Here is a 17,447-nt window from a genome sequence, read left to right as displayed (position 1 = left end):
AGCTTTTCGTCGGCGGCCTCGGACGCGCCGTCGCAGCACGTCTACTGGCGCAAGGTACATCCTTCTTCATCTTTCGACGCCAAGGCGAGGGCAATGGGCTGATGTCGTGGTCTCTATTGCATAGCACGCGGCCCTCAAGGAGATTTATGGCCAAAAGGTCGGCATGGTGCTCCAGAGCTTTCAGAAATACGTGCAAGCGCACTCGCAAGCCAAGTCGGCGACCGAAGCCCGCAAGCTGGCGCGGCTCTACGAGATGCTCGAGCAGGTTGAATTTTGCTGCGGCATCTTTGCGGAAACCGACCGCACGCACCCGCCGCGGGAAATCGCCGAGCTCGACGCGGTGCACCAGTGCATCACGCAAGTCGTGATCCCGTACTGCCAAAGCGTCGACGGCGGTGACAGCAAGGCCATTTTTTAACAACCATCGCAGTATATATATAGGGTTAGGGAATGTAGATTGTGTAGCTATAATCGCAGCGACGCACCGGCGCCAATGGCAGCGATCGGGTCGGTGTCGATGACGTCGTATCATTTTGTCGACGTAGTACGTGAGCTGTACTATTGCCGCGTCGTGTCGGTCTCTGCACGAATACCTTGCACATGGAGTTCCTCAACACCCATACGCACACAAACCATCGACGCTCACGGCTGGACTCGAGTTTGTGATGGAGCCAAAGGATGTGGGCTTCTTACCCGCGACCCGTTCTAGTGGTCTCGAAGCGCCGTTTGGTCTCTTTGACAACGACGAGGAAGGCACCAACGCCGTACGTCGCCTGGTCGAGTGTCCGTCGCGCAGACCCTAACCCGTATCGAATATGGCTAGTAGGCGATCGCCCAGGTTCTCGCCAACAACAAGCTCAATTCGGTGCGCATGCCGCTCTGCGTCTCGAGCATCCTCGAGAACAAGGCGCCCGAAGTGTCGATCATCAACCGCGTCACCAACCGCGCACTGGATCTGACGTCGTATCTCGGGTTGCTCCAGACGGTGACCCAGTCGCTCGGGTATCGCCAGATCTCGGTCATGATTTCCATGCACACGCTCGACATCCGAAACGAAGGGAGTCCGCTCTGGTACAGTCCGGAGACGCCGGTCGAGGATTTCTTGAAAGCCATCGACATGCTCACGGCCGCGCTCTGCTCGGACAAGTACTGGAACGTCCTTGGCATTGACGTCAAGAACGAACCGTTTACTGCGACGTGGGGTGATGGCGGCAAGAACGATTTCAAGCTCGGCGCCGAGCTCATTGGCGCGCGCGTTCTCAAAGGCTGTCCGAAATGGCTCGTCTTTGTCGAAGGCGTCAACGCCCAGCATACGATCGTGACGCTCGATGGCCAAGCGTTTGCGTACTACGACTGGTTTGGCGGCGGGCTCCAGAAGGCCGGCGCCTTCCCCGTCGTCCTCCCCACCCCCGAGAAGCTCGTGTACGCGCCGCACTACTACAACCCGGCGGTGTTTCCGCAGTACTATCTCTTTGGCGGCGGCAAGGTCGGGGCTGGGAACGCCATCAACGGCTACGTCGAGCTCAGCGACGAGAAGCTCTTGGGGCGTGTGACCAATACCATGTACGACATGTTTGGCTATTTGAACGCCAAGCAAGATGCAGCGCTGCACGGACTTTACGATCAAGGCGATTTTGAGCGAGAGTTATGCCGGGGGCTACATGTGGTCGCTCAACCCCGAGTCCGCGTACCAGTACAACCCGGCCGATACGCCGGGCAACTATGTGGAAGGTCTCTTGAATCTGGACTGGCGCTCGGTGAACGCGCCGTTTTTGAAAGCCATGAAGCCCTTGGATGCGATGCCACACCTCAAGATGATGCCGTGCTTTAGCACCTGAATACTCGCGTCAAGAGGAATTGCATATTATAGTACACAGACAATAGTACCTGCGTTTTGGAGTTGTATTTGATTATAAGTGGGCTATCCACTTGGATCGAGGTATCCAAACAGGTTGGATCGTTGCAGATTTCAATCCCAAAAAAGGGATGGAAGAGTAGGTTGCGTGGGAAACGGCATCCCAGACTCGCGATGAGCCACAGCGCCATCGATAGCACTCGTACAAGCCGTTAACGCTCATATGGGTGTGCTTGGCGGAATTCACGAGGCTGCTGGAACCCTATCCTGCGTAAAGCTGAATACCCTAGCCCGATCGAAGACACCTAGCCCGCGTCCAAGGGAGCGAAGGATGCTAGAGCACCGGTCGGTGGGGTATTCTTCTTCATTCCATTGCATTTTCTGTCTTGGACATTCTTCGGGCGTACTGCAGCCAGAGCCTTCATCATGGACCGCGGAGACAGTAGCCAGCCGACCAGTGCATTTATTTTGACGACTGCGATGGTTGTACAGCTACCTGCGCCTTGTCGTGTCGTTCTCTCTCACTGTCGCACCGACAGTACAATCGCAGATGGACTCTTTTCATTTCTTCAAAAAACAAACTCATGTAGTTCAATCGAGCCATGTGTCGACGCAGAGATTAACACTTACGGAGCCTAGACATGGACGCATGAGACGCACTTGATAGAATCGAGACGTGTCTACCGCGCTCGTATTAGGGCTGGGAGCCAAAACGTCATCGGTGCTGGCCGGCGCGTCATCGTGGCGGTGGAGCAAGAGCTCTTGAACAATGGCATCGGCGGTCGGACGGTTTGTTGGATCGAACGCCATGCACTGGTTGGCAAGCGTCTGGAGCCAGAGAGGGCACGTCGCACTCATCGTCGGGTGCAACTCTCCCGCGAGGACCTTGGTGAGGATCGAACCGCGCTCGGAACCGACAATATCGTGAAACGGCAGTTCGCCGGTGTCGAGCTCGGTCAAGACGACGCCAAACGAGTAAATGTCGGCGGCCGTCGTGTACATGCGTCCTTCGCCTGCATGATCCGGGTCCCGGAGCACCTCGGGCGCCGTCCAGATTAGTGTGCCAGCGTTCGATGACATCACTTGAGCTGGGTCATGGGCGCGCGCCGAGCCAAGGTCACCGAGCCGGACGTAGTGCGTCTTTGAGAGAAAGATGTTGAGGCTCTTGACGTCGCGGTGAATCACCTTGCGACGGTGGAGGTCGGCCAGCGCCAACGCCACGACAAGCGCAACCTCGCTCGTCGAGAGCTCCATCTCGACGTGAGTGTACCGTTTTTTCTGAAGGTACTTGTGCAAGTCCCCGAGCTCCATGTACTCCATGATCATCGTCGGGCTGTACAGAAACGTCTCGGGCGGGACGAAGTGCGGCTTCTCGGAGCCATTGTCGAGGACTGCGAGCAGCGGCTGGAGGTATGGCGACGTGCACCTACGCAGAATATGGTCATATGGTCATATCGTTGCGTCAGCTCGTACGTGCGCATCGTGTCGATTTCTTTCATAAAATTCTTGATCTCGCGCGGGATGGGGAAACTGGGACCTTTTGTGACCACGGCCTTGCCGCCGTACGTGGCCTTATTGACGGTGACGGCGGGGCCACCAAAGATTTCCCCCTCGATGACGAGCGCGTCGGCCGTAGCCTAGTACATTGCATTCAGTCGATAGTCAATATATGTAGATGTTGTACCGCCGTTGGACCTGGGTACAGATAAGGATAGAGCACTTGAGCGACAGCGTCGTTGGCTTGCCGGATCGCCAATGCCAGAAGCGTCCACCCGTCTTGCTCCTAAAAAACTCCATAGCAACTTGATGACGCTTGTCGAGTCATTGCACCGGTCGCATCGTCGTCGGGTCGGCGCCCATCGCCAAGAGGCACTGCACGGCGTCGACGTGGCCGACCACCACGGCTTTTACCAAGGTCGCCTCCTACGAAGACAATATTGTCGTGATCCGTATACTTGAACCCACCATATCGGCCTTGTCCAAGGCGACACGGAAGATGGAAAGGAGAGCGTCTCGGCTGGCCTCTTTGGCCGCGCGGTCCGCCTCCTAATGTACACATGAGATATACATGTGGTGTCGAACGTCGGCCCACCGGATCCGGATCCGAATCCGCGACGCGTTGCTGCAGGTGCGGAAACAACACATCAGTGACCGCCTTGTGGCCCTTGTCGACGGCCTCGGCGTAGCTCAAGCGGATACAAGTCGCCATTGCCTCAAACGACGTCAAGAGCACATCGGCCATCGCCGCCTTGTCTTGCTGCGCCGCGAGGAAGAGAGGCGAAGTGCCGGCCTACCAACCAGCGTCAACAACCAACAGCAGCGTGGCTCGGACAACGCACCGCGTCGCAAACAACGAGCGTAGCACCTCCACGCACGAGTTGCTCGACGACATCTGCGTGGTTCTTGGTCACGGCCACGTGCAGCGCCGTGCGGCCCTTCTACCAAATCACATATTCCATCATCCACGATCCATTGTGAGGATGGACATACCTCGTCTGTCGTGTTGATGTCGACGCCCTTGTTGAGACACGCGTCGACGAGCTCGACGTCACCACTCGACACCGCGTCCAAGAAGCGCCGATTCGCAGCGGCCTCCGCGTCTCTCAAAGCTTGGAGGACGTCGTCTGCGTGCTGCTTGTCGATCGCGATCTTGAGTGGCGTCTCGCTCGCCTACGCATATGACACAAACGATTCATTTCCGCCGTCGATTGTTGTCATGAGACATACCGTGGTTTTCGCAACGATGTTGAGCGGCGTCTCGACGAGCGCTTGAATTACCTTGAGATTGCCGCTCGCTGCCGCCTCGTGCAGCAGCGTCCACCCCGTCTACACCGCATGACCATCGACTTCGAGATGGGAGCAGAACGTACGCTCGTCGTGCAGCGCAGCGATGCTTTGGCTTGTAGCAAGCGCGACACAACGTCAACGTGGCCTTTCTTGACGGCGATGACAAGGGGCGAGTCGCCTTCCTACACCACCCCAAAAACAAGTGAGTGAGAGCTTGCGTTGATGGTAGAAGAGTAGTACGTGGTTGATGGCGTCGATGCCACTCTTGTCGACATTCTTGAGCAACGCGTCGACGATCGTCACTTGACCACACGCCGCCGCGAGGTGCAGAGGCACGTTACCAAACTAGTTGCGGAATGCATTTGAAGCCATTTCAGATTCCAGATCTGATATACCTTGTCGCCGTGTTGCGGCAGGGTCGCATCCTGCGCGAGCAGCAGCTGAACAAACGCAACGTGGTTCTTGGTGACGGCCACGTGCAGACTTGTCTCCCCTTTCTACAGTCCATTCCACATTGTACATAGAGTTCAAGCTTGGCCTGGGAAATATGCACCTCGTTGGTCGAGGCGGGCGAGACGCCAAGGCCGAGGAGTCTTTCCACTCTTTTTTGGTCGTTGGCCGCGATGGCGTCACGTAGCGCCACACCAAACATGTGGGCGCCGTACGTTTGGACAAAGCCACGCATTTGGTTCTACACAAGCATTGAAGCAGCGTCCAGCAACGTTCGAGGCACCGACCTTGCGCAACTGCTTGGTGACAGCGTCGGCAAGCACGAGGGCCAAGGCGGCAGCGACATTCGTGTTGCAGACCGCGCGGTCGAGGGGCGTTCGCCCATTCTTTTCATGAATATGAGACATGCGACCCATCAACCACCAACAAAAGGTACCGTGTCGATGACGTTGAGGTCCACGTTGGCCGACTTGATCATCATCACTTTGAGCAACTCGGAGCTACTGCTCTCAATGACGAGGTGCAGCAGCGGCGTGCCAGCCTAAAGATCATGCATGTGAAGGAGGTTTCAATCGATCCACCGCACATACGTTGTCGCGTTCGTCGGTGGATGCGCCGGCATTCAGCATCTGCTGCAGGGCATTGACATCCTTCTTCTGCACGGCTGCGAGGAGCTAATGCATAGTACATCATTATCGTCACAACCGTGTTGGAAGGACGCAAAAGGTTGTACCAAGTGACGTGTCATCATGCGCACAATGACCTGGTTTTGCTTGGCGAGTGCCAAAGGCGTTGCCCCATTCTACACAATATCGATTAAATTCTGCTAGCCAGACATATATACGTACTTTGTTTTGGGCAGAGACCGACGCGTTGGCCTTCAAGAGCAATTTGACGACCGCGCCAGAGCCCTTCATGGCTGCGTGATGCAGCGGCGTCATCCCGGCCTACGCACCACGACGTTTTATAAAGCTATCGAAAAGGAAATGGCGTCTACCCCATCGAGTGCGTTGATATCTGCGCCGCGCTCCAATAGGCACTGCGCGACGGCAGCGTGTCCTTGCATAGCAGCGACGTGCAGCGGCTGGCGTCGATCCTAGTCCCAAGCAATCATTATCGCGATGACGCCTGAAAGCTTGTACAAGATCCGTGGCATCCAACTTGGCTCCTGCCACCACGAGTAGCTCGGCGACGCGGACGCAGTTTGCAGACGCAGCAGTGTGCAGCGCAGTCGGACCGTCCTACCATCGTGTGGTGAGACATGTGATATCTACCATTTCTTTGACGATACCGCATCCGCTGCGTCGAGGGTGGTACCAGCAGCCACAAGTAGCAACGCAACTGTCAACTGATCCAACGACGCAGCCACATGCAGCGCCGAGAAGCCCGTCTATGGGTCCATAAGACACATTGCATATTTTGAGAGAGTAGGCGCACCGCGTCTTTGGTGTCGACGTTGACGCCTTTTTTGAGAAGGGAATCGACGTGGGCCTTTTCACCACTGCGAACGGCGTCCAAAAAACGTTTGTTTTCAGCGGCCTCGATGTCTCTGAAGGCTTGGAGGATGATGTTGGGGCGTTGCTTTCGCGTCGCGGTCATCAAGGGTGTCTCGCCCGCCTACGTTAATGACACCGACGCGTCATTTCACTTTGTTCATAGAGAGCTCTTGCAACGCACCGTGGTTTTGGCAAAAATGTTGAGCTGGGTCGAGAGGAGGGCTTGGATCACTTTGAGGTTTCCTGTCGCCGCAGCTTCGTGCAGCAGCGTCCATCCATTCTACAAGCAACACATGTGACAACTTGTGGAGCATGAAATGAGGTTGAGTACGCTGGCAGTGAAGTCGAGCGACGCTCCGGATTGAAGCAAGCGCGAAACGACGGGCGCGTGGCCGCTCTGAACTGCGACTGTCAAGGGTGACCAGCCCTCCTAGACACATTTCAACAATCAATCTATCAAGATAACGAGTGTTGAGGAGTCCTACGTTGTTGGTGCAGTTGAGACCGCTGAGGGTCGAGTCTTTGAGCAACCGATCGACGATGGTCAAGTGACCGTTGGCGGCCGCAAGGTGCAGCGGCAGATTGCCTCGCTAGATAGTTTTATGGAATATGAAAGGTTGGTAGAGTAGAGGTATGGAATACATGGTCGCTGTAGATCGAGAGTGACGCGGTCTTGGCCAGCAGCAGCTGCGCGATGGCCTCGTAGCCGTTGGCAGCGGCCACGTGCAGCGCGGTGGCTCCGTCCTATGGATGGAGAGGTATATTTGATGTAGCATGAAAAAGAGGAATCGTCGCACGTCGTTGGTGGTTGCAGGACGGACACCAGCGAGAAGCCACCGCTCGACGACGCTAGCGTTGTTGGTCGAGGCGGCTTGAAGCAGTGCATTGCCAGAGAGATCAACTTCGATGATGGCACGCAGTTGCGCCTAATATCAATGTATCGGACGATTTATGCGTAATCGTCTTCATACCTCGTTGAGCTGGCCAAGACTGACGTTGGCTTTCAAAAGAGCAAAGACCGCTGCGACGTCCTTCTTGGCAATCGCACGAGCTAGCGCTGTTTGTCCGTGCTACAATAGTGTGTGAGACTCGAGTTCCTCTCAACTTGTGCATTACCTTGTCGGTAGCGTTCACATCGAGGTTGGGTTTGGACAGGAGGGTTTGCAGCATCTTCATGTCACCCGCGTCCGTCACAAGAAGCAGCAGAGGGACGCGGTCCTAGATGCAAGCCCGTGTAGTACATGGATGGAAGAGATGGTATTGCGTACGCCATCGCAAAGGTTGACGTCCATGGCAGGATCCGACAAAAGGCTCGTAGCGTCCGAGAAGCGTCGTTCGAGCAGTGCTGTTAGGAGCTAGAGGAATATATTCCACTTAGCAAATATGTTGATGGGCGATATATGGTTTGTGTGTGTACCTCGTCCTTGTTGATCTTGCGTTGGGCATGGTCGCGCAAGAGCTGCGCAATGGCATTGTGTCCCTCTTCAACCGCAATGTCGAGCGCTGTCTCGTTGATCTACGTCCTTTCGTTAGAAAAACGATATCGTAGAGACAACGTACGTAGTTTGTGGCGTTGACATCGGCGTTGGCGGCCAAGAGGAGGCGCACAACTTCGAGATAATTGTCTCTCGCAGCGCGAATCAGAGGTGTATCTCCATCCTACCGATCGTTGAATTTTAATTGCAATACAATCGAAAAGAAGAATTAAGCGATCGATCGACGTACAATGCGACTTTCCGTCGACACGTTCTTCTTCAGCAAGTAGTCGACGACGCTCGTTCGACCATTCATAGCAGCCAAGCACAAGGCTTCCTACGACCAATAGCATACCAATATCAATATCCAATAGATCGATCGACAAGACAACGTACGCCATCTCTGAAGTTGGGATCGACGCCTTCTTCTTCCACGAAGTCCTTCACTTCGTACAGTCGACCGTCAGCTGCAGCATACAAGAGCTCCTTCTATGTAGTCAGAGACGCAGTCGATCGCTTCCTTCATCTTCGTCTCTTCGTCTCATGTACCTCCCCCCACGCCATGGTCCTCTTGGCCGTCGACGTCCAAAACGAAAATGATCAAGTGACTTACCCCTTCCAATCACGTGCCATGATTTATGTCTGTCAATTTTGATTGGCCAAAATACAGCAACAATTTCACAATCCCTGTACCACGCCACGTCACGACGACTGCTCGGCGCCACACGCCACATACGCGGGCGACGCTTACTCGATCTTCCTTTGCAATAGAATCGCAGGAGGTAAAGGATCGCAGGAGGTGTACGTACCATTTAGCGTGTTCAGCTTCGTCATGACGACGCAAAACAAAACGATGGCGTCGGTCACGGCACAAGCAGCCACGAGGACGGCGAGGCGTGCCACCATGAGGGTGTCTCATCGATAGTCCATTGCAAGGCTTTCAACGTAGTAGTGGCCCACACCCGATGAAGGCTACTGCGGCTCCTAGGCGTCCGAGTGTCACGACAAAGGCTTCAAGGCGACAGCAGGCAGATGGCATCCGTGAGCACGTCGCTTCCGTCGACGTCATTGACGGCAAGAAGAGACACATGCCGCTCGTCCTTATGGCCAAGCCACTTTGCCAAACACCAAAATGCGTCAACTGCCATCACAGCAACCGACCGCAAGCCGACGTGTGGGCATCGGCAGCGCTGCTGCGTCGATGCATTAGTCGCCGACTCGACACAGCGCTTTTCCGCCGACGCCAATAGCCCCAAGCGTTAAGCGTTGCTTGGCGTGGTGCCGTACAGACCATCATTGTGTGGGAGCCGATAACGATGATGATCCAAAACACCCTTTTTGCGCAAACTCGATACAGTGTGTGTCATCTACCATGTCGGTCGCGTCGATTATCGCAGTCAACAAGACGTTCAACACACGTCGCGAAACGAAGCAATTGCGTGGTGTACCAGCGGCTCCTACGCGAGCGATCGAGCTCTTGAAAGATTGATTCTTTCCAGGCGAAAATCCCAGCAGCGTGGCCGTGGACAATGACACGCGTCAGCACCCGCTACGTGATTGGCGTCGACGACGAGCGTCACCAGTGCCGAGAACTCATCCGAACCATACACTGTGGATAGACAACATTTGTATGTGATCCAGAGACAAAAGACTCACTCACCTGGTTCGGTACATCAAGGTTGCTAGACAAACAGGTTAACAAGAGCTAAGAATTCGCGTGTGATTGCGTGGCGCTGCCTCGTGCAACGGAGAGTAGGTCTTGTCGACGAGGAGAGAGAGATGAGACAGACGATGTGATTGCACTGCAGAGACGACGACGACCGATCGGACAGTCGCGCGCACGAGGTGTGTAAGCTATGCGTCTTGTTGTGCTCGACCGCAAGGACCAGCGCATGCTGTCGCGTCGACCGTCCTGCCATTCACTCGTTTTGTGGGCGGTTTTTTACTGCTTGCAACTACTCGCTCGTCTCGACGACCTCAAGCATCCAACAGCGCTGCGTCATTGGTCGCGACGGCATGGGCCACACGCATGTGCTAGCCCATCCTCTCTCGATCCACGAGTTTTCATTTCAATATGACAAGCACGAACAATGAAGGCATGGACGACGACATGTGCGCCTTGGACCAGCAGCGCGAGGACCGTGGCCCCGTCGTTGGCAGCAATATAGCATTGGCAAGCCTCCTCGACTCGGAAGATGAGAACCTGGTGCAAGGAGAGATGGGTCCGACTACCTTGAGTAGCATCAGCTGGCAATAGACGTGTGCCATGTGCTCGTCAACGTCACAGCCAAATGACCTGGCGTCGCAGGCGCCTTGGCAACGAAGACAGACACCTAGCCCGCGTGCAAGGGAGCGAAGGATGCTAGCGCACGGTCGGTGGGGTATTCTCTTTCATTCCATTGCTTTTCTGTCTTGGACATTCTTTGGGCGTACCAGAGCCTTCATCATGGACTGCGGAGACAGTATCCAGCCAACCAGTGCATTCATTTTACCGACTGCGATGGTTGGACAGCTACCTGCGCCTTGTCGTGTCGTTCTCTCTCACTGTCGCACCGACAGTACAATCGCAGATGGACTCTTTTCATTTCTTCAAAAAACAAACTCATGTAATTCAATTGAGCCCTATGTCGACGCAGAGATCACCACTTAGGCAGTCTAGACATGGACGCATGAGACGCACTTGATAGAATCCAGACGTGTCTACCGCGCTCGTATTAGGGCTGGGAACCAAAACGCCATCGGTGCGGGCCGGCGCGTCGTCGTGGCGGTGGAGCAAGAGCTCTTGAACAATGGCATCGGCGGTCGGACGGTTTGTTGGATCAAACGCCATGCACTGGTTGGCAAGCGTGTGGAGCCAGCGAGGGCACGTCGCACTCATCGTCGGGCGCAACTCTCCCGCGAGGACCTTGGAGAGGATCGAACCGCGCTTGGGACCAACGACATCGTGGTACGGCACGTCACGGGTGTCGAGCTCGGTCAAGACGACGCCAAACGAGTAAATGTCGGCGGCCGTCGTATAGATGCGACCTTCGCCTGCATGCTCCGGGTCCCGAAGCACCTCGGGCGCAATCCAGTACGGAGTGCCGGCATTGGACGTCATGGTATTGTTTGGGTCGAGGGTGCGCGCCGAGCCGAGATCGCCCAATCGAATATAGTGGGTTCTCGAGAGAAAGATGTTGAGGCTCTTGACGTCGCGGTGCATCATGTTGCGGCGGTGGAGGTCGGCGAGTGCTCTTGCCACGACTAGCGCGACCTCGATCGTTGAGAGCTCCAAGGCCAGCGGCCGCCCATCCCGTTTCGCCTTGAGGTACTTGCTTAGATCGCCTTGGTCCATGTACTCCATCACCATCGCCGGGCTGTTGAGAACGTCGTGCTCGATCCCGAGCAGCGGCTCGCGCGTCTTGGTGTCGAGGATCGCGAGCAGCGGCAGCACATACGGGGACGAGCATCTACGCTGCTTTGTTACACAAGCCCTCGCATTGCATCGCGTACACTCGCATGTTGTCGACTTCATTTTGGAAGGAATCGGCAATGCGTTGGACGTGTGTCGTTGGCCCTTTCAAGACGGCGGCCTTGCCTTGGTACGTGGCCTTGACGACAAGGACATTGCTGTGCGAGAAGATGCCGGCCCCCAGCTCCACGTCGGCCAGAGAAGCCTACGCAAATCAATTTCTCATCTCCATCGTCCCACCAAGCGTACTACCGTCACGGCCTCCGGGTACAGAGGTTGAAAAAGCAGTCGCGCAATGGCATCGTAGTCCGCTTGGATGGCCGCGGCCAAGAGCGTTTGGCCGTTCTGAATCAGCGGTGACCATGCGAAATTCGAGATTGAGATCGATCAGTACCGGTAGCAAGGTCGAAACCTTCGCATCCGCGTCTAAAAGGCAGCGCACGGCCCTCTCGTCGCCATTACGCACGGCGTGTACGAGGGCCTGCGCGAGTGCCTCGTCCCATGGCTACGCAAAATTGGTGTCAGTGTCCTCGGAAGCGATCGGTCTCGAGTTACAGCATCGTCTGGCGCGAGAACGACCCCAAAGGTCTCAAACAGCGCGGCCAGAACGTTGCGTGTAGTCGGAAGACCCGCAGACGCCATTTGCACAAGTGACGTGCCATCCTACTCGATGGTGATACTAATGGCCCAAGCGCAGAGGCAGACTCGAACCGGCATTGGGATCATGGGGTCGGCGCCCACGGAAAGGAGCAGCTGCACCGATAAGCTCTTGTTGTTCCGAACCGCGAGTGCCAGCGCCGTGTACCCTTCCTACACGACGACATGAATGGAATGATCGACAATGTCTAATACCTCGTTTTTCGTGTTGATGGGGACGCGGGCTCTGGCCAGCAAATGCGTGAGGACTGCCGTTTTGCCTTCTCGAGCAGCACCGTGCAACGGAGATGGTCCCGTCTAGCGTCGCGTTGTGTGTTTGGCATTGCGGGAGAGTGTACATTACGTTGGAGACAACATCAAGATCGGACGATGAGGCGTGGAGTAGGCGCATCACCAGCCGCACCTTGTTGCTGACCGCTGCTGCATGCAGCGCTTTCTGGGCCAGCTAGGATGCTGCTTGTGCATATCATATGTGCCAATAGCGTCGTAGGCACCTCTTTTGGACCAGCGGCTATCGCTTGCAGCAGCGATGGGTCGCCGGTAGCGAGCCATTCGTCCACAATCGTGTCCTAGATTCCATGCTCTTGCACCGACAACAATACGCAAAGACAAACGACGTACCACATCATCGGCGTCCGTGACGGCGACGCCATCAAGCATCAGCCTCTGGACTTGCTTCCAATGACGCGCCCCGATGGCGTTTGCCAGCGTACGCTCCTAGGCGTCGAAATGACGCGTGATAATGGCTCGCTACATGTATCGTCGTACTTCAGCGTGCGCTCTTGCTTCGGCGTCGCGCAAGATGGTGAGAACGGTCGGCGCTGTCGCCAGCATCCGCGGTGTCGCATCGTCCTAGACGACATGCAAGAAACGTCGAAGAGGATAAAGTTGGCCGTCGTACGCTGGATGTGGCAAATACGCTGGCGTTGGCGCCCAAGAGGAATTGAACGGCTGTGTCATGTCCTTGCTTGGCCGCGACATGCAATGGCGTCTGCCCCCTCTACGTCGTATTCGAGTCAGAGACGTTGAGAGGGGTGGAAGTGAGGACCTCGTCGCAGACGTCAACGGTCGAAAAATGCGATCGGAGATGACGAAGGATGATGACGCTGCCACCCAGCGCGGCGGCATGCAGGAGCGTCGAACCATCCTAGATGGAGAATAACATGGGTTCATCGGAGGCGTCGAGTGCGACTTGGATGCGAACCGTGGCCGTGGTGTTGGTTTTGGCCTTGGCTTCAAGCAAGCGTTTGACGACGGTGTCATGCCCCGTTTTGGCTGCCGCGAAGAGGGGCTCCTCACCCGCCTACATGTCGTCATGAGCATCTCTGTTGACAGAAAGGATAGTGCGTACGTTGTTGGTGCAGTCGAGACCACTACTGAGGGTCGAGTCTTTGAGCAAGTGATCGACGATGGTCAAGTGACCGTGTGCTGCCGCGAGGTGCAGCGGCAGATTGCCTCGCTAGATAGTATGGAATCTAAATGGTTGGTTGTCTTTGGAGGTACACATTACATGGTCGCTTTGGAGCGAGAGTGACGCATCCTTTGCCAGCAGTAGCTGGACGATGGCGTCGTTGCCGTTGGCAGCCGCCACGTGCAGCGCGGAGGCTCCGTCCTATTGATGTAGAGGTATCGTCTCAAGGCGATGGTGGGTGTAAGAAATCGTTGCACCTTGTTGGTGGTTCCAGGACGGACACCAGCGAGGATCAGGCCCTCGACGCGGCTAGCGTTGTTGGTCGAGGCGGCTTGAAGCAGTGCATTGCCAGAGAGATCAGCTTCGATGAGGGCGCGCAGTTGCGCCTAATATTAGTGCATCGAATGATGTATGTGTAATCGCATTTATACCTCGCTCAGCTGGCCAAGACTGGCGTTGGCTTTCAAAAGGGCAACAACCGCAGCCATGTCGTTCTTGGCCATCGCACGGGCAAGCGCCATTTGCTCGTCCTACGATATACTATTTCGTGTATGCTAGCTGCGTGTTTTGTACCTTGTCGGTGGCGTTCACATCAAGGGCAGGCTCTTCAAGGAGAGTTTGCAGTAGCTCCATGTTACCCGTGTCGGTCACCAAATGCAGCAGCGGGACAAAATTCTACAACAATAGAATCATTAGTACGTTGCTCATAATGCAGGTGACGTACGCCATCTCGCAGATTCACGTCGGTATGGGGCTCCTTGATGAGGTGGATGGCGTCTTGGATGCGTTCGTGCGAGGTCGGTAGAAGCTACGCATGGGAACGTCGATCGATAAGTCCAATGTGTTGATGTACATTGTTGATCTTGCGTTGAGGATGGCTGCGCAAGAGCTGCGCCACGTCATTGTGTCCCTCTTCAACCGCAATGTCGAGCGCTGTTTTGTTGTACTGCGTCCGTTTGTTTTTAGAAAAAACGATATCAGAGGAGGATGGAGAGACAACATACGTTGGTTTTGGCGTTGATATCTGCGTTGGCGTCCAAGAGGAGACGCACGATTTTGAGATAATTGTGTTGAGCAGCGAAAATCAGAGGTGTATATCCAAACTACCGATTGCTCAACTTCATTGGGGATCCAAAGACAATCGAAAAGAGAAATATCGATCGACGTACCGGAGTACAAAATTCCGTCGACGCGTTCTTTTTCAGCAAGTAGTCGACGGCGTTCGTATGACCTTGCAAAGTAGCAGCGCGCAATGCAAACTACAACCAATAGCATACAAATATCAATACATCCAATAGATCGATCGACAAGACAACGTACGCCATTGTCGTAGTTGGGATTCACGCCTTTTTCTTCCACGAGCCGCTTCACATCGTCCAGTCGACCATGCATTATAGCATCAAGGAGCTCTTTCTATGTAGCCGCACACGCAGTCGGTCGCTTCCCTTGTCTTCATCTCTTCGTCTCATGTACCTGCTTCTTCCACATGGTCCACTCGGCCGCAGACGTCCAAATCGAAAATGATCAAGTGATTGACCCCTTCCAATGAAACGCCGCCATTTTCAACTCTCACGTCCGATTGGCCAAAATCACCACCAAGTGCAGGACACCGCCACGTCACTGTCGCTCGGTTGCGACCAAAAAACAAATATCGTGAGATCCGATCGACGAGCGCTGTGTACGACTTCATTGCATTGGCGCGGGCGTTTCTTTGGCTTTCCGCAGTCATAAGAATCTGCGATCAGCTCTCTGGCTCGGCCACGCGCGAGTCATTTGCAAACGTCCAACTCAGGTCGTCGCTCAACCCGCTCACATCATCGAACGACTTTGCCCGCCATGGCGCGCGTACTAGTTTCCGCATCTGACGTCGTGCTTGGCGCGCTGGGCGACGCTGATTGCATCGACGTCGATGCCGGTGGCCGGTGTCATCGCACCCGCCAGAGAGCTGGCATCGACGTAAGACAACTTGAGCGTGGCGAACATTGCGGGCACCAAGCAATGGTTTGCGCCAACGACATTTCTTGACGGCTTTATTGATACTATCTTGGGCAGAGCTTGGACGCGGCCACATATTGTAGTACAAGATCAGCGGCTGCGACCACTTTGCAACGGAAGCGGCTACATCGATTTGATATTTGCACCGCGCGAGACGGCGTGGTATCCAGTACGTGAACCCAGCGACGAACGCTCCGGACCGAGTGTCATTTTGCCGGCGTTTTTTGTTGATAAGTACATTATTTCACTGCATTCCAACAAGATGTACACATCCCCAGATTCCTGGAGCTCATGGCGTGGCACGTCGGGGCGAGCAAGGGTACATAAATCAATTTATGGACCCTTGCTGCAAGCGACTGCGTCTGCACCTGGACACCGTTCAATAACGTTTGCCTCGATCAACGCATCCGTTCCTCACCTTGGACTAAAGAACAACGGCATCCCACCGCCTGCAATTGGCCATCGATCAAAGGTCACTTTTTGACATCCGAACGCCAAGAAGGTCTCTACTTGGTCGTCGACTCGGCGGCTGGCCCCACTTGCCAAGTACGTATCCGTCGAGAGAGACTTGGCGTCCAAGCGGCGTGCGTCATCACGTTCCTTGCAGACGACGACGCCTCGTCATCGAGTCTGCACGAAACAGTGATTGCCGCCACTTTACCCTGCAGCTAATAAAATGATAAACGTACAGCGACGGACGACACGAGTTACGAGGGTTAGACACACGAACGAGATGGTTTTCTGCTCCTTCTATAAGAGCGCGGGCTGCTGCTGGGTCGCGAGCTGATGCTGGGTCTCGGCGGCTTTGGACAGTAGCTGCAGCATCATCGACTCGAGGTTGCCCAAGGGCGGATCCGTCGTCGTATTCGGGTAGCTCGACGACGCCGACGAGGCGACCGTCGACACCGACGACGACGAGTAGCCGCGCAAATTCGTCGCCGATCCTCGCGCGCTGCCATGCATCATATTCGCACTTGTCGATGCTGATGACAATGCAATCTTCTTCATGACGATCGTCGAGAGCTTCTCGAGCGTCGCGACCTCGCAGCGCGGATGGGGCACGGTGTCCATGACGCAAATGGTGCCAATGACTTGGCCAAACGTCGGTGCAATCAGCGGCGCGCCTGCGTAGAACCGAATGTGCGTCGGGCCCGTCACGAGCGGGTTCTGAACGAACCGCGGGTCCTTGGTTGTATCCGGGACCACCATGGCTTCCTGCGACCGGATCGTGTGGGCGCAGAAGGCGATGTCGCGCGGAATCGCGGCCTCGGTGAGGCCGATGCACGCCTTGAACCACTGCCGGTCGTCGTCCATAAAGCTAATGACACCGATCGGGCACTGGAGCGCATTGGTTGCGAGCTCACAGATGCTGTCAAAGCCATCGTCGCGCGGTGTGTCGAGGATGCGCAGGGCGCGCAGCGCGTCGAGGCGCTCGGACTCGTTGCGCAAGGTCGGCGGCCGCGGCCACGGGTAGACCCAGTTGTAGTCGAGCTCGTACTCGACCGTAAAGCGAAAGTTGTCCAGGTCGTCGTCGTCGCCGCGCAGCGTAGCATGGTGGTGGTGGTCGTCGTCGTCGTCGAGGTAGTGGATCGTCGGCGTCTCGTGGTGTGGGGCCTTGGCAAGCGACTCGATCGACTTGGACGAGTCCATTGCGTGCTTGGCGTGCGGCTCGATGGCGCCGCTGCTGTGCGAGGCGGGCGCGAGCTTGGACGACGACGACGAGAGCGACGACGACGACGGTTTGGTCTGCCGCTCGTTCGTTGACGAGAGACACGTCATGCATACTTTGACCTCGCGCAGCCCGACGCGCGTGGTTTCTTCGACGAGCTTCTTGAGGAGGCAGCTGGCGCAGACCACTTCGCCGCACTAG

General features: G+C 55.8%; 5 protein-coding genes across 5 annotated transcripts in view; 2 read left to right on the top strand and 3 right to left on the bottom strand.

Annotated features, from left to right (window-relative positions):
• Positions 1-163: 163 nt before the first annotated feature.
• SPRG_15957 (hypothetical protein) lies at positions 164-541 on the top strand (the record flags this gene model as incomplete). Its single annotated transcript, XM_012355205.1, has 2 exons — positions 164-190; positions 266-541. The coding sequence occupies 2 exons, from the start codon at positions 164-166 to the stop codon at positions 416-418; spliced, it is 180 nt and encodes a 59-aa protein (XP_012210595.1). The 3' UTR covers positions 419-541.
• A 124-nt stretch (positions 542-665) lies between these two features.
• SPRG_15956 (hypothetical protein) lies at positions 666-1,873 on the top strand (the record flags this gene model as incomplete). The annotated part of the gene is made up of 3 exons (XM_012355204.1): positions 666-764; positions 827-1,563; positions 1,595-1,873. The coding sequence occupies 3 exons, from the start codon at positions 666-668 to the stop codon at positions 1,836-1,838; spliced, it is 1,080 nt and encodes a 359-aa protein (XP_012210594.1). The 3' UTR covers positions 1,839-1,873.
• A 589-nt stretch (positions 1,874-2,462) lies between these two features.
• On the bottom strand, positions 2,463-8,627 carry SPRG_15955 (TKL protein kinase; the record flags this gene model as incomplete). The annotated part of the gene is made up of 25 exons (XM_012355203.1): positions 2,463-2,490; positions 2,540-3,281; positions 3,329-3,492; positions 3,540-3,638; positions 3,686-3,778; positions 3,821-3,901; positions 3,948-4,145; positions 4,195-4,293; positions 4,346-4,525; positions 4,583-4,681; positions 4,726-4,824; positions 4,883-4,987; positions 5,038-5,139; positions 5,941-6,039; positions 6,090-6,188; positions 6,235-6,333; positions 6,384-6,482; positions 6,530-6,709; positions 6,770-6,868; positions 6,920-7,018; positions 7,074-7,178; positions 7,231-7,332; positions 8,149-8,247; positions 8,460-8,552; positions 8,613-8,627. 25 exons carry the CDS (start codon positions 8,625-8,627, stop codon positions 2,482-2,484), a joined length of 3,258 nt encoding a protein of 1,085 aa, XP_012210593.1. The 3' UTR covers positions 2,463-2,481.
• Positions 8,628-10,709: 2,082 nt separating this feature from the next.
• Positions 10,710-15,070, bottom strand: SPRG_15954 (serine/threonine protein kinase; the record flags this gene model as incomplete). Its single annotated transcript, XM_012355202.1, has 26 exons — positions 10,710-10,718; positions 10,768-11,512; positions 11,556-11,719; positions 11,767-11,859; positions 11,909-12,019; positions 12,070-12,177; positions 12,226-12,324; positions 12,367-12,468; positions 12,515-12,616; positions 12,666-12,740; positions 12,793-12,888; positions 12,940-13,023; positions 13,073-13,171; positions 13,220-13,318; positions 13,376-13,474; positions 13,523-13,630; positions 13,682-13,783; positions 13,840-13,968; positions 14,014-14,112; positions 14,156-14,257; positions 14,307-14,390; positions 14,436-14,528; positions 14,587-14,685; positions 14,752-14,841; positions 14,903-14,995; positions 15,056-15,070. The coding sequence occupies 26 exons, from the start codon at positions 15,068-15,070 to the stop codon at positions 10,710-10,712; spliced, it is 3,099 nt and encodes a 1,032-aa protein (XP_012210592.1).
• A 1,257-nt stretch (positions 15,071-16,327) lies between these two features.
• SPRG_21649 (hypothetical protein) overlaps positions 16,328-17,447 on the bottom strand; it is a gene marked incomplete at both ends in the record, with an annotated part of 1,377 nt that continues 257 nt past the window's right edge. The window contains one exon of the mRNA XM_012355201.1: positions 16,328-17,443. Coding sequence (XP_012210591.1) covers positions 16,328-17,443 — 1,116 coding nt within the window. The remainder of the gene's footprint in view (positions 17,444-17,447) is intronic.

This window comes from Saprolegnia parasitica, assembly GCF_000151545.1.
Source record: "Saprolegnia parasitica CBS 223.65 unplaced genomic scaffold supercont2.216, whole genome shotgun sequence".
NCBI lineage: Eukaryota > Oomycota > Saprolegniomycetes > Saprolegniales > Saprolegniaceae > Saprolegnia > Saprolegnia parasitica.
The sequence above is the reverse complement of the archived record's forward strand: the minus strand, read 5'-3'. Positions and strand labels throughout refer to the sequence as shown.